This window comes from Zosterops lateralis (genome assembly GCF_965231275.1).
Source record: "Zosterops lateralis genome assembly, chromosome: 7".
Lineage (NCBI taxonomy): Eukaryota > Metazoa > Chordata > Aves > Passeriformes > Zosteropidae > Zosterops > Zosterops lateralis.
Window position 1 is genome coordinate 21,427,290 of NC_139767.1, and position 15,303 is coordinate 21,442,592.

General features: G+C 35.0%; 1 protein-coding gene across 1 annotated transcript in view; it reads left to right on the top strand.

Annotated features, from left to right (window-relative positions):
* KCNH7 (potassium voltage-gated channel subfamily H member 7) overlaps positions 1–15,303 on the top strand; it is a 209,485-nt gene that overhangs the window by 111,354 nt on the left and 82,828 nt on the right. The window contains exon 3 of the mRNA XM_083865336.1: positions 11,978–12,133. Coding sequence (XP_083721462.1) covers positions 11,978–12,133 — 156 coding nt within the window. The remainder of the gene's footprint in view (positions 1–11,977; positions 12,134–15,303) is intronic.

The window sequence follows — 15,303 nt, forward strand, 5'->3', positions numbered from 1 at the left end:
GGAAAACAGAGGCACACAGCACCTCCACACACATTGCCCTGGAGAGTACTGACTGAGGCATTGGGGTGAAAAACAGGCATGCGCATCCCACAGCCATCTGCTGCTATGTCCATCAGCAGGAGAGAGGAAGAAGTTAGGCATCATGCTTTGTGAATTTAATCCACTGCTACACCACAATTACAAAGGATGTGCCACAACGTGCTCAGATGGGATCCCATGGATCAGTTAATCATGGAATATGCTGTGTAAGAAGGGACCCATCGGGATCGTCATCTTCAATTGAGCCTTGTCCGCACAGAATATCTCCCTGCAGTGGCAAGTAGCCTCTCTGTATTCTTCCCATGCCACCTGGCCTTGCTTCCACTGGGATCTCACCTCTTACTAAGATCAAGAAACTGAAATTTGACAAAATCATGAACAGCTTTTGAAATTTTATCAATTGACTAAGGAGAGCAAATTTTAATCCCAAGCACAGGAAGGACAGAGGCAACATCTTGGTTTATGGAGCACTGTGTATTCAGAGCAAAGCTGGGACAGGAAGCACTGAATTCCTCCTTGGTTGAAATGAGATATTCAGAAGAAACATTAGAACTTTATAAAAGTGAATATTACATAGGTGGTTTTGTTGAATAAAAGGGCTTGTCTGTTTTTTCCATCTTAATTTAAAAACACAAAGGGAGGGATAACCACTACTTCCTCTGATCCTCCATATCCAGAGAATACAGCTTGAATTATCTGCTTTAACTTCCAGGCATTTAGGTTCTTTCTGCTAGACTCAACAGCTCTTTAGTATTCAGCACTCCTTCCATGAAGTTACTGGTTGTAATGCAAGTCACTTTTCAAACCATTTTTCACTAAACAACAAAGATTGACATCTTTAAGACTCACACCATTCTGAAGAATGCTCTTCCTCTGGTCATTTTTATGCCTCCTTCCATTTATCAATGGACTTTAAGAATTCAGGTGCCAGAAAACGTATGCAGCAATCCAGTTTTAGTCCCTTAAGTGCCATATATATAGGGAAAGGTTGACTTCTTATTCTGTTTCTTTATTCAGGCTCTGTTCACCATTCTTAAATATTATCCTATTATTTCTTTTGTGAGACAGTACATTCCAGGCTATAGCTCTCTTTTTTCATTTCAGCCTACATGCCCTGGTTCTTTAACTGTCTGACTAAATTTACCATTTCATAATCCATTTTTTGCATTTTATGTCCCACTTACAGAATAATTTAAGTGCTTCTATTTCAACCTATTAACATATCATTAGCCACTTCACAGGTTTATGAAGCATCCAAGCATTTCATAGAAGGATTTTATATTTTCTTCATATCTTTGCAAAACAAATTAATGCTAGTGTGGTCATTTCTGTGGACTTTCACTAGAAACTGGCACTGCATTGTGATCCTCCATTTATGATGTGTCAGAAGCTCTCAGACAATTTGTAAACAATAGAATGTGCTTTTTACAATTATAGTGCTATTATTTTAATAGAATATTGCATAAAAATCAGTGAACTACCTTACAAATGCATATGTCTGTAATGACTACTTGGTTGGGGTTTTTTATGCAAAGAATATAAACATGAAATGAGATTTCTTGTCCATTAATAATGTCTGCATTACCACACTGAGTGACATTAATTACATTCCTGTCAGGTATTCTTTCTTAAAATAATCTAACATCACAGGTTTTCTTATTTTGCTTACAACTGATGTCAGGCTCACTGCCATACAGTCATTTCATTGACAGTGTATTCCTTTTATGGATGCTGGCACAGTCATGGAATCATAGAAAATCTTGGGTTGGAAAGAACCTTTAAGAGCCTCTCCTTCCAATCTCCCTGGCATGGGGCAGGGGCACCTTCCACTAGAACAGGTTACTCAGAGCCCCATCCAGCCTGGCCTTGAACGTTCCCAGGGATGGGGCATCCACAGCTTCTCTGAGCAGCCTGTCACAGAACCTCAGTACCCTCACACTAAAGAATTTCTTCTTATTACTGGAGCTATTTTTTTGCTTCTTGTATTGAATAATGAGAGTATTCACTTACTCTCATTAGTCTTCTTAGTTTTCATATTCCTCTCTCTACTTGAGGTATTTCATATCTCTCAGTTTCCAAGGATTTGTATTTGATTTCTCCATTCTCCATTCACCTGGAGCTTTTAATACTTATTTGTTACCCTTACTTTTGCACTCAGTGCAGATGGATTTGCTAAGATCTTTGGCATCATTGAATTGTTACTCTTTAGTTACTTAACATTCTCATTAAGAATTGCAATTTTTCATTCATATGTTTGTCTGACTTCTCCCAATTATTTCTGCTTACATTTTTCTCAACCATAGAAAATTATCAATTTAAAAGAACCACTATTTTAATGCTTGGGATTGTTCTTTATTATCAGTCTAAACTGATTGCAACCAGGTCATGAAAACCACCCCTAGGGCAGCCATGAATTTCTAGTCCAGTACGTTATTCATATTTATCAGTTCTAATGAGAACTTGAATTAAAAATACATTATGTTTGGCTTGGAGATTTTGTACCAGGAAACAGGTTCTTTTTCTTTTTACAGGATGTCTTATATTTTGCTGGTGTGTTTGACAAACCTGTACATAGACCTCCCACCACATTTATTAATATGAATTCAAAATCTCAAGGTTTTTTGTTACAAAGAACTCCCAAATACCACTACTTTGTTTGTCCTGGGAGGTTACATCCATTTGCTTTATGATCCAAGTAGCTTGATTACTTCCATCAGCTTTCAGGGTTGATGAGGGTTTCTGCACCATTCTCCCTGTTACCAACACCTTATTATAGCTACTTATTGCACCAAGAATCCCTCTTTTTTGTGTCTGGCCATTCTTCCCCTTTAGATACATTTTGCTGGATTACAGTAAAGCACCATAACACACACAATGACTTTACATCTGGCCCTGTATACGATAACAACATTTATTATTTTTCTACAAATTTGGGGTTGTGTATTTCAAGCTACACATTATCAATTCACTTAGAAAATATCAGAAAGGGTATGTTTCCATGAGTATGATTTTACAAGGGTGTGATTTCAATAAGAAAGACACCTATATTTAGAAAATGGTACTCCTTCCACTTGGCCAGTGGAACTGAATGTACATTGCACTTGTGAAAATTTGCAGAAATGACAGCATTTCCCTTTTGCCTCAGGGGACCTGCTGTTGATCTGTTTTTCTGTATCATCCTTCATACTATATGGTCATTTAATGATTTCTTCTTTTTGGTATATTTTAATAACTGTATCACAAAAAAAATCCATACTGTCCCTGAAAGTACAGTGTCAGTGAGGACTAGAGAATCTGGATCACTCTTATACTTCGTATTGTAGTCTGGACCAGTACCTTGAATAAATGAAACAAAATACAAAAATGGAGTTCTGGGGGGATTTTGTAGGTTTCATTTTGTGGTTTGGTGTTGGTTTTGTTTGGGTTTTTTGTTGTTTTTTTCTTTCTGTTCCATTCTGCTTTACAAGGTTATTCTGTTAGTTCTTAAAATAGTTTGTGTAGTTTAATTTGGGGAAATAAATGAGGTTACTTTCACAAAAAAAATCTTAGTCTGCACATTTTCTGCAAGGTGGGCAATATTCAACAAACCTGAGATCCCTTTTCTCATGAACATAATAAGACATTTCTCAGTTGAATGCCCAGAGGTGCATAGCTTTTAATGAGGGTTTAGAAAAGAATATCTAGGAGGAAAAAAAAGAACTCGAAAGGTGGAAATAAAGAAAAATTGAGGGGGAAAAGTAAAGAAAAAGGCATGTTCAGTTTTACCACATGTAATTAAATATTTCCTAACTCTTAGCCAACTAGGTAAAAATAAGAAATTAGAACCATTATTTCTCACCTAATTGTTTCTGCAGAAATTTATGTTTAAGGTATATTTAAATTTGAAATTATCACAAAATGTTTTTAAACAGACATTGGGATTCTGCAATTCTTTATTCTTCTGTTAAAAAAATGTGAAAGAAAATATGTCCCACCAATGCTTTTCACCTTGAACTTTACCTCTGGTATTTGTTTGGTGCTATGCTTTAAAAAGGCTTACTGAAAATGTGAATGAAAAGAGATCAAAGCATTTTCACAATGAAATCCAGTTGTTTTCAAACCCATTCTAATTGCACATAATTCTGATGAATTAATGCAATTCCTACTATGACCTTCCCTAAATAAAATTCTCTGCCTTTACAAAGACTGAGAAATTATTGAAAATTGCTTAAACTGATGCAAATTACTGTTGTTACTACTAAAAACATAGTTCTAGATTATTGTTATTTGAGCCAAGTTATTATGGTTTTTTCACCCACTTCTTCAATTTCAGAAATGAATCTGATCTTTCTTCACTGACCCTTCTCAGGTGGTACTGACGCATGTCCAGTAACATTGGACATTGGTAATTTTTATTACTGTCCCACACTGGGATGCTATATGTTTTAAGATATTACATTCTGAGTTCTCTTTTGTTAATAGACAGAAAAATCTAGTTAAGTCTATCCACATTGTAGTATCTAAAAAAAAAAATCTCTTCTTTTAAAATGTCCTCAGTTCAAGTGTATCACACAGTTGAGCAAACTGAATTTACCATTCACCACTAATCCTGAAAATTACTTCTTAATACATTTTCAGTAAAATTCACATTTAAAAACAGTTTTTCTCACAGGAATGATGTGCAATGTAGAAAAAAAAATCACTTCTAACATTGTCCTTTAAAAATAATAAATAATTAATTTTGAAAATTTCTCAGTGAAATATTTCTGTTTCTTTCTTTCTTAAGTAGCACTGTTGTTTGCAATGTTTCCCTGTTAAAATCTTCAGATATGAAATTCATCAAGTGTAGTATATCTCACATTCACTATAACTATACTGCAAGTGTCTGCAAAAGAAGTATTTATACTAAGAAAATAAGACGAGAAGCATTGGATTTGCTTCTTTCACACAGTCTGCAACACATACTACACAAAAGAATGAAAAATCTTCCTCAGTTATTTGACAATTGATTTGCAAAGGGTTTACAGGCTTAATAATTAAGTTCTTTTCATAGATGTGCTCCTTTGTGCAATCTGTCTTGACCTTCCATGTTTGACTTCTTAGCATCAGGTAATACAGTGTGCAATGCACTCAGAAAAATGTCCAGCTGCATACGCAGAGACAGAAACATCCCCATTAAATAATCAGAGACATTGCTTTTCAGAAGTAACACTATTTGCTATGTACTTCTGGAAGAAAAAGACAACATGTAAGAGATTTTAGACTGTTTAGGGTCTGAATGATTCCAGGTAGCACTCACGTTTGAGCTTACCATCTTTCCAAACTGCCAGTAATGACAACCTATCCAGAAAACAATTTCAGATCCAGTTTTCCCCTCACTATGCGTGTAGAAGAGGGTATCTCTAAGATCAGCTTGAGTGTTCAAGCCTGTCAGAACCAGGCCTCCTGACTTCAGTCTGTGCTCTAGACAAACCCCCTCTGACAAAACTCAAAGGTAGTTTTAAGGTGAGCTGAGAGAAAAAGAAAAAAACTATCCTGCAATTTCTGTCCCAGCTGTGGTTTCAATAAAATTATTCTACAGGCAGCCTGGAATCTAAACAAATCTTTACCCTCCATTGTAGATTTTTCAACATTTTTCACTCTGTGATTTTTTTATTGATCTTTTCTTTATAAACATGTCACTGCTTGCTGGGTTTTTTACTTAATTTCATTTTTCTTTCCTTGCCAAATATTTAATTGCTCTTTATCTTTGTACATGTTTATAGATGCTTAAACAACAAAGCAGGAAATTTTCCTCCCATACAAAATGTTTTTAGCATTACAATTAATCACCATAGCCTATTAGTGTAGGTGTAGATATTATAATTAGGATCTTAGCAATGATTTTAGCAATGCAGTAGCCTAAGAAATGCTGGAATGAGCAGTTGAACAGTGTTTATCTGCCAATTTAAATATATTACAAATGAGATTAAAAGAAGAGTAAATAAGATGTTCATGTTTGCCAGTCCAGTAATGAACATGTCCATAGATTCCAGAGAGCATTTTTTTTCTCAGTTTGTTACTTTGAAAATTCTTCCCTCACCTTTAAACAGTGTAAGTTAATACCTTACAAAACATAAATGGTCCTATAAATCAAATCTTAGTATCAGCAACCATTTCAGACAGAATGAATATTTGCTATGGAGGGTGGAGTAAAATGTCAAAGAAAGTAGGTCTCATTTAATCACAGTAACGTCCCTAATAAATATCAGGCAAATAATATTCTTCTTGTCTCTACCCATCTCCCTTAAACATGGCTATTCAATTGAAAAGGGATATAATACATTTCAATCTACTATCTATTTTTAATTGTTCTCTGCAGTGAGTATTTCAGAATAGACAATCACACAGATATAGGAAGTATGTGAATTCCCCATCCTTGCCACTCACTGTGGCTCATTTTCAGTCAGATGGAATTGGAAAATGGTGACATACAGACACACCTCAGAAGATACAGGTAAAAGATAAAGAGAATTGTATAATCCGTTGCCCGAAGTTCTGTGTTGAAGTTTATGAGACACAGCTTAATACTTAATACAACTAATTCAATTGTGAAAATGGGATCAAGAGTTTCTTTGAGTTATCCTTAATTTCTTCATTCATTATTAATGCTGGTTTGGTTAAAACCCTTTTCATGTCTCAGTCTTAACACCTTTAGAAGTAAAATTATAGCAGTATGCATTGAAGGGCAGCAACAGGCAACACTTGCAATGCAAGCTGGGATTCCTGGAATAGGTGCTTTTTGTGACTACCGATATAATCATCTTTAGTCTTAGCGTCAAGTTTTCCCCTATTCCTTATGTGTGCAGCTACATTACAAATGCAGGGCAGGAAAGAAAGGAACATCCAAGGGTAATCCTTTCCTATAAGCCACAGTTTGAATGAAATTTAAATAAGGTGTTTACAAATCAGGTGTCTCCAAAGGTCTGAATAAATGACGCTAATGGCAAAGGTGCAAAAAGGTGCAGGTACAAACAGACAGAGGTATTTTGTCCAAATTTTTTTTTTTCATTTGGATGTTATTGAGTTGAGCAAGTAATTATGTGGTATCTGTCTCCAGAGATGTGGTTCTACGTCACAACGTGCTGGGAATCTCAGGGCAGATTCAGTCCTTCTTCCACCCATTTTTATTGTATAAACAAGACTAAGTTTTGAAAATCTGTTGATAAATACTTAGTTTTAGTTAAAATAAAAATAGATTTGCAGAGGTATTTGCTGCTAAAGGAGCCCTTTAGCATAAAACCATGTGAAATTTTGCGGGACTATTTTCAATATAGCATTACAGAAATAGACTTCTTAGCATGATTTTAGAAAGAAAGTAAAACTTTGCATAATTGAAAACAATATTCCTTATGACACACTGCATTGTTCCTGGCTTATGCTTGAATAGAAACAGAAAGAATTGGATTTTCAGTCCTTGATTGGTCATGTTGAGTCCCCACATCACAATACACATCATGCTTCATTATTTGACAAACTGGCTTTGCTTGAATATTCAGTGCACATCCCCAGTGCAATTGTCCCTAAATGCCAACTAAACATCACCTAACACAGTGTTTGCTTAGAGTGGACTTCAAAGTGGAGGTAAATAGGCTTCTGAATTTTAAGCATAAAAGAAAGGACTTTCTTCAGGGATAAGTCACAAAAACCACACAAAGCAGAGCAAATATTCCCTGGGTACTGTTTTTCTTTCAATTTCTTTTTCTTTGTCTGTAACCTTTCAAGAATACAAAATGCTTTGCTATAGTGGTCTCATTAATAAATTACAGCCAGTCATTTTCAGGTGTCATTCCCTGCACTGTTCACAGTATTTGTTTTCTAAAACAAGTTTTTAAACTTTTGTTACCAGAACCTTGACAACATACAGGAAAAACAAAGGTTTTGGCTTACTTCCATTCCTTTTCTTATTATGTTTATTATGTTTATTTCATAAGATATTGTATCCGTCTTCCCATCTTGACTTCCCAGTAATTACCACACATTTCCTGTGACTCTTCCTCACTCCATATTAAAAGCATGTCTGTGTCCTTTATCTGCCAACATTTAGTGATAAAATGGATTCTAAACAGCAGTTTAGGCCAGAAAACAAGACTTTCATTTAACTACATTTCATATACTCCTAAGGGGCTTGTAACTACTTTTATGCTGGGCATGCTGGATGAAGCTCACTCAGCCTTCCTGAATGTCTGCACAAAGCAGGACAATAGTTCTTTTCCCAAGACTAGAACATACATTGAATTTCTTTAAATTCCCTTTATGTTCTGGCTGGAAAAGTATTACATCTTTCCAAGACTGTGCCCAAGTTGAAAGACGTAGAAAGCAGTGGGAGGCTTTTGGCCATTAGGAAAGAAGACAGTATTGAATTTGTGAAGTTTAGGAGTCAGTAGAGAGCCATGCTTTGGCTTTTCATCCCAAAGATGAAGATTCCGTGATGAACAGACAAAGATAAAGAAGGTTTTCTGGTCTTCCAAATTAATTCTCCTGATAATTAGCTCTTTTCTTTCCCCAGAGAAGTTCTTATTAACACTGGGCAATCCCCATAAGCCATGCTATGATGAAAGGACAAATAAGGCTATAAACACAGACATAGGATAACAAAATAAGATTGGTTGTGTTTTATTGCATAGCATTCTTTGTATTTACAGAAGTCAACTCCTGCTTAAGAGAGAAACATTAAGTTTCTACTTATTATAATGGTGATCACACTCTAATAATGTCACAGTAGCCAGTCAAAAAAGAATCTATGTAAATAACATTTCACTGCATTACTAGGTGTCTGCCTTGTGCTGCTCTCTTGGAGGAAGTCAGCTTTAAACATTATGCAGACAGATATTTAAATAGGTTTTCCTTCATCAGAATTGCTCAACTGGTGTAATATATCCTTATATAACCCTAATATACCGTAAGTCATTATTTCTTAAATATTTATTGTCACTTGTGTATATATTTTGGCAATTACTTGATTCACACAACGCTGTGTGGTCTTGTGAAATCATACTGTTGAATGAATAACCATGTAATCATACATCATATCCACACAGCAAATAGGGGAGTGAAATCTGTCTTCCCATATGGATATTTTTCCACTAATTTAACTAGATGAAACAGTGGGCTTTACAATGTCTTTAAAAAAAGAAAACAAGTCTCTATCACCATGGAATTTACGCTGACAAGGAAGTATCCAACTTTTCGTCTGTCATCTCCAATGATGATAACAAGAGAGCAAAACATATATATTTCATGATCACTCCTAAATAGTAATCATGAGAAAACTCAGATATATTGATGGATATTGAATTTATTAATTATAAAGGTATAAATTTCTTAGTTCTCCTTAAATCATCCACTTGCCTGGTTCTGTTAGATAAGAAATGCAAATTCCAGAAACTACATTACCATTTTTATTGCTCATCGGAAGTATATCTTACTTTTGAAATATTCAGCACAGAGACAAAACAGGAAAAACATGCTGAGTGCAATGAAGAGCAGTGGGATGCCAGAGTGCAAATACTGAATAAGATTGTTTGTAAACAAGCTTCTTATTATTATTTCTTTATTGCTATTAACTCTAACAACTCAAAGCTTATCTTTTGAATTGGCCAATGTTATTCCTTTGTACCTATCTCTTCTTTTTAAATCACATTAGAGGATTCCTTGCTATTTTGAATTTTGTATTTCCTTATTGTCCCTTCAATAGAGCTAGATACTGAAATGTGTATAGCAGATAGCAGTGTCTGCACTAAAGACAAACACTAATAGTGTCACGAAGAGTGTCTGTGACTGTCATATTTTTGTTAACTTGCAGCATTCCACTTTCAGTCATAAAAAAAGTAAATATCTTTTTCTTCCCAAAAATCCTCAGTTTCTTGGAAAAACTTCAGACTAACGAACTATGGTGGACTTACTAGTCTGTGGTGTATTTGGTCTTCAAAGGAACCATGCTAAATTCAACCACACATGAACCTTTCCTATTTTTTGTTCCTGAAATATTTCTACATACTGCTTAAATTTTTTGATCCCCTGCCCTTTTTGCCATGGTCTTAAGCTGTGGACTGTTAAACAACTCTTGCATCTCCCCAGAGATGCAAATCCCTAGCTCCAGTACAAATGAGGTTTGTAAATTCTTGAGGGCGGAATTTTCTACACAAATGGGAAATAGAATCATTACTTAGCACTGTGGGAAGCGTTTCAAAAGCTGAAACACCCTTGCCTTCAAAAGCAGGAAATTTTTTAAAGAAGTGTCCTCATAATCCTCCTTTGCAAATACTGACAAACATCTGATCCACTGAAGTTCAGTGTTATTCAAAGCCGTGCATGCTTCAGCTGAGCCCCAGTTCCAGATATTGGGGGATACCCGCTCAACCTATAAATCTTCATGTCAAAACCATCCATATAATTTCCTTCCAAGTAAATCAATAAATATAATTTTCACTTTTTGAACTCAGTATGTATTTTATTTGTTAGCTAAAACCACAAAGATTATTCCAAATTTTCTCCAGCCCCTCTGTTTAACCAGTCTATGTTGCAATGGCTGGCCTACAGCACTTCTATTTTTAGCTCTAATGGAACAGTCTTAAATTGCTTATTTTCTGTTTACTAAAGACATTGAGCTTGTAACCATGGAAACTGTGGCAAGTGCCACAGCTTAACTGTTTTATTAAATGGATGGGAGTTACAGCTGCAAAACTTGAAAGGCCAGCATGTCAATTTTATACATAACTCGAATTGCCATATATACCACATTATAGCAAGTACCACATTAAATATCAGAAGCCAGAATCTAGTCTTGGTTGTAATTATATAAATTTGACTATCTCTCTCCTCAATGGGAACAAATAATTTAAAAAAAATCTTGTGCAATCTAGATCAGGATCTGTTTTTGTCAAATTGCACAGGCTGTCAAGTTTCAGTGATTACAGCATTTGAGTGCCTAAATTGCAGATGATGAACATTAAACCTGTCCCTAGTTATCATGGAAAGACCCCATCTCACAGTTGTGCCTGCATGAAGTTTTTAGCACATTACTGTATTATTTACAGCAATCACATTATTTTTGAAACCACTGTGATCTGTAATATTATAGAAAGAATTAAATCAAAACTAATGACTTCATCAACTGAAACTTCTAAAGCTATAGTGGAAGAATTAACACAAAGAACTCTTTAAATCTGTAATTTGGTTTTTAAACAAGAACATCCTGAGCACCAGAGGTATTGAAAGTTTACACTCTCCATTGCTTTTAGTATAGGCTGAGTATGCTCCATACATGTGAAAGCTATGGTATTTTTAAATTCATACTTCAAATTGTATATAACACTTAAGTCAAACCATCTGAAAATTATTGAAATTATTAGCACAGTTTAGAAGATTTTTGTGATGGAATATAAAATAAATATAATTTTTAACACAAACCTTAAGATTTCCCCAAAGTCCCCAAAAGACTAAGAGCTAAAATAAGAATAGTGGTACATTTACATCCATAAATACTTAATGCGTGACTCATCCTGTGTAATAGAACCAAATGCTTGAAGAATGTTCGGCATTTAGAAGAATCAGGTTCTGCTTTCTTCGTATGAACTGTGGTTGGAGCAGTGTTCACATTTCTACTTTTGGTGTTAAATGTCTCCAGATTACAAGTCCATCTATACAGGCACTTCCAGTGAACAAAAACCAAAAAGTAAAATTGTCATTTAAAGGAGACACTTTTTGGTAAAGGTAAGACTGCAAGAAATTATGAACAGTGGTATTTCTTTCTATGAAAACATTACTGTTTAAATTAAATAATATGTTTGATGCTCAATTATTGAATTCAAAGAAATGCTCTTCACTGTCTGTTGGCATAACTAGACTTACTGAAGTGAAAAAAGTGATGTTTCCTTCCACTTATATATTTCTTTCTCTTTTTTTAATCCATCTGCAGGATCTACCTTCATTTGCAACACCCACATAATTCCAGTGAAAAATCAAGAGGGAGTAGCAATGATGTTTATTATTAATTTTGAGTATGTAACAGATGAAGAGAATGTGGCATCTCCTGAGAAGTGCAAGCCAATATTGCCATCTAAACTTGTAAATCGTAAGTTACTCAATGAAATTTCTTTGGTTGCCTCTACTTTTATCTGGCAAAGTAATCAACATAGGCAATAAGATTAGCAAAGGATGCAATCCCATTGATTGACTTAATAATCCAAAATAATAAGGAGCTAAATGTAGCAAACTTACTACAAGATGTTGGTAAAATAATCTATCAGATCTGTGGTTGTAATAACAGCATAGATCCTGTGAATAGTACTATGACATATAAATTATAAAAACTAAAACCTTTCACTGAAGTGCATTACCTTTGACAAAAAACAATTACAAATGGAAAACTGAAAAAAAAATTGTGACATAGCTAAAATATTTCCTATTAACCTACTCAAAATTGAATATTTCTATTTTATGTAAAATAATTGGTGGCATTTGATTAATAGTTTGTGAAATGAGATTAAATTAGACTAGAAAATATAAAAATCAGTTAAAACACAATTAAATATCCTGATTTTATCAAATTGAAGTGTTTAGATTGACTTGAAGAATGGGGGGGCGGAGGGTTGGATGTACAGGAAATGACTTTGCTTTCATTTCACTCTGGAGCATAAGTATTGTCCAATTAAAAATCTCAACACAAATGTCCACTTCTTATACAACTGCACTGTGTAGCTTTCTGTCCCACTGTCTGCAGAACATGTGCTCTTTCGCTGACCTTCACTGTGTGCAGCAACAGCACACAATCCTTCTGCTTTACATTGCCACTCACATAATCTACTCTTACTACAAGATTTCCCAGAACATATCCAATTGTACAAGCTCTTAGTAAAGCAGAGAACACTCTAATAGTGAGCATTAACACTTGGAAAATACCTTTCCACAGAGAGATAATATTTAACATTAGTACAGTCAAGGAACATAAGTGTTCCAATTGTTAAATCAACACTTCAGTTTTCTCTAGTTAGGAAATAAAGACTGATACAATTCTCAGTGTGAGAAGCAAGGAGAGAACTTTCTTGATGCAAATACTACACCGAACCTGAAGTGTCTATAGAAGCCTACAATGACAGGGTGTATAACAATGTGGCAAAGAAATTTCCTGTTACTGGAAAGTGCAGTCTGCAAATAATTATTGTTCACCAAATACCACATTTTTTTTAAGTCTTTGTAAATTTTCTCTACAATACATATTTAAAATATCTGCTTTTATGCTTCCTTTTCTTATTCTGTTTTGCATTGGATTTGGGTTTTTTTAATAACCAATACAGCAGATTTTTGTTGGGATTTTTTTGAGATATCAAGAAAACAGTATTTCCCTGCTAGTGATACAGTTAAAATGCCATTAAGGGGTATCAGGAAAAATAAAAAATTTGCATCAGAAAAAATTTATAATAAGTACATCAGGCAAACCCTACCCATATTCTGGTTTTATTTTGGTATACCATGGTTTTGTGAGTTTGAAATATCTTACTTCCTCCATTTGAAAAGCCTTTTTTTCATATATATATAAAACTGTTCAGCTTGTACATGCTTACTGTGGTTTTATGGACAAAATCGAGGTAAAATACCAACTGGGGAGAAAAAACAGAGCTTCATGTCTTGAAAAAGAACATTTTGTTCTGATATCTGTGACACATCATTGTACACTTTCAAGTGTTATCACTTGCTGCATTTTAAAGTGAAAAGCCACTAAAGAGAAAATCTGCAAAAGATACCCCCACTTTGTCAAAACATCCTTCTCTTATTTTATGATATTTACACCTGACACACAGGGGATTTCCTGGCTGAGAGGTCTTGAAAAATTAATAGGTAGTCCTCCAAGCTCAGTACATAACTGATCTCTCTCAGATAGAGATCAAGATGCAAAAAGAGGCAAAGAAAGGTGACTTGAACCATTTTCCTGCTAGTTGGTACAGCCAGATGCCAGAGCTGGCAGAAACTAGAGCAGGCACATGGCTGCTCCATCTTCTACTGAGCTGCTTATGGTTTCAGAGCAGACTGTTATGTGGGCCGGATGGGATGGATGGTGATACAAAATATGCTACATTGCCAAAAATTCCTCTTGGCACGAAAGAGGCCAAGCTATGCAAAACATCCAGAAATAACTGCAAGATACTGTGTACAGTTCAATGGTGGTTTTAAACTAAAACAGACAAAAGTCTTGAAATACAGAAAAGGCAGAGAGAGACCAATAAACTAGAATATAAGTCCAAAAAGTTGGATTGTTTACCAGTAAAAACATCTTTTTTAAAGTCATGTTTCCAGCATAGGAAAGGTACACAGCAGATTCTCCAGGAGATTGTTTTTCATCATCTTACTCTATTTAGAACAGGTAAACCAGATGATCTCTTTTCACTGGATCACACACGAAATGGACAGTAATAGGTACTGGTTCAGGGAAAAAAAAAAAAAAAAATCCCTTTGAATATGGCAAAAAATCTGGAGAATAAAAATAGAGAGGTAACCAGACACATAACAAGTGCAATACATCTCTGACAAACAACCAGGAAAAGCAACAGCTGATAACAAAAGACAAAGGATTTCAGATTACATTAACATCTACTACCCAGAAGCACACAGTTCATGAGAGATTTCTTTCCAGAGCTCCTTAGATTGAGTTTTCTCATATTAGAATGCCTTTTGAACATGAGAATAAAAAACACTGAGTCAGGTTGCAGGAGAGAAGAAAAAGTTATTAGGAAGCAAATAAATGGAAGCTATTTTCCTGACCCTAGGAAACAAGATAACTTTTCATACTCTCATCCTTTCTTTAATGGATTTATCAAGAGTTGATCAAATTTATCAAGTGTATCTTTGAAAAGCCTTTCCTTTTTTCTAAAAGCATGTATTCTGCAAGCTCCAGCCAACAGTTTTGAATTCTACTACTTACCATAGGGTTCCTCATGACAGAAAATACCACTGAGGTGAGCTCCGTTGCTTACAGCAGAGTGCCAATAGCATCCAGGTTGTGGATGGTTGTTGATTCCTGTATGGGTCATTCACTTAAGAGTTGGACTCAATGATCCTTCCATTTCAGAACATCCTGCGATTCTGTAAAATCTAATGCAATGTAATAAAAAAGCATTTCATGCCATGAAGAAAAGAGGGATTTCAATCTGTTAAAGGGCTGAGGGCCCTCTGAACTAATTAAAACCTATGGAAGGCAAGTAACATTTTTTATGTTTAGATCAATGACTGCCTTTAGCTCTAGATAGG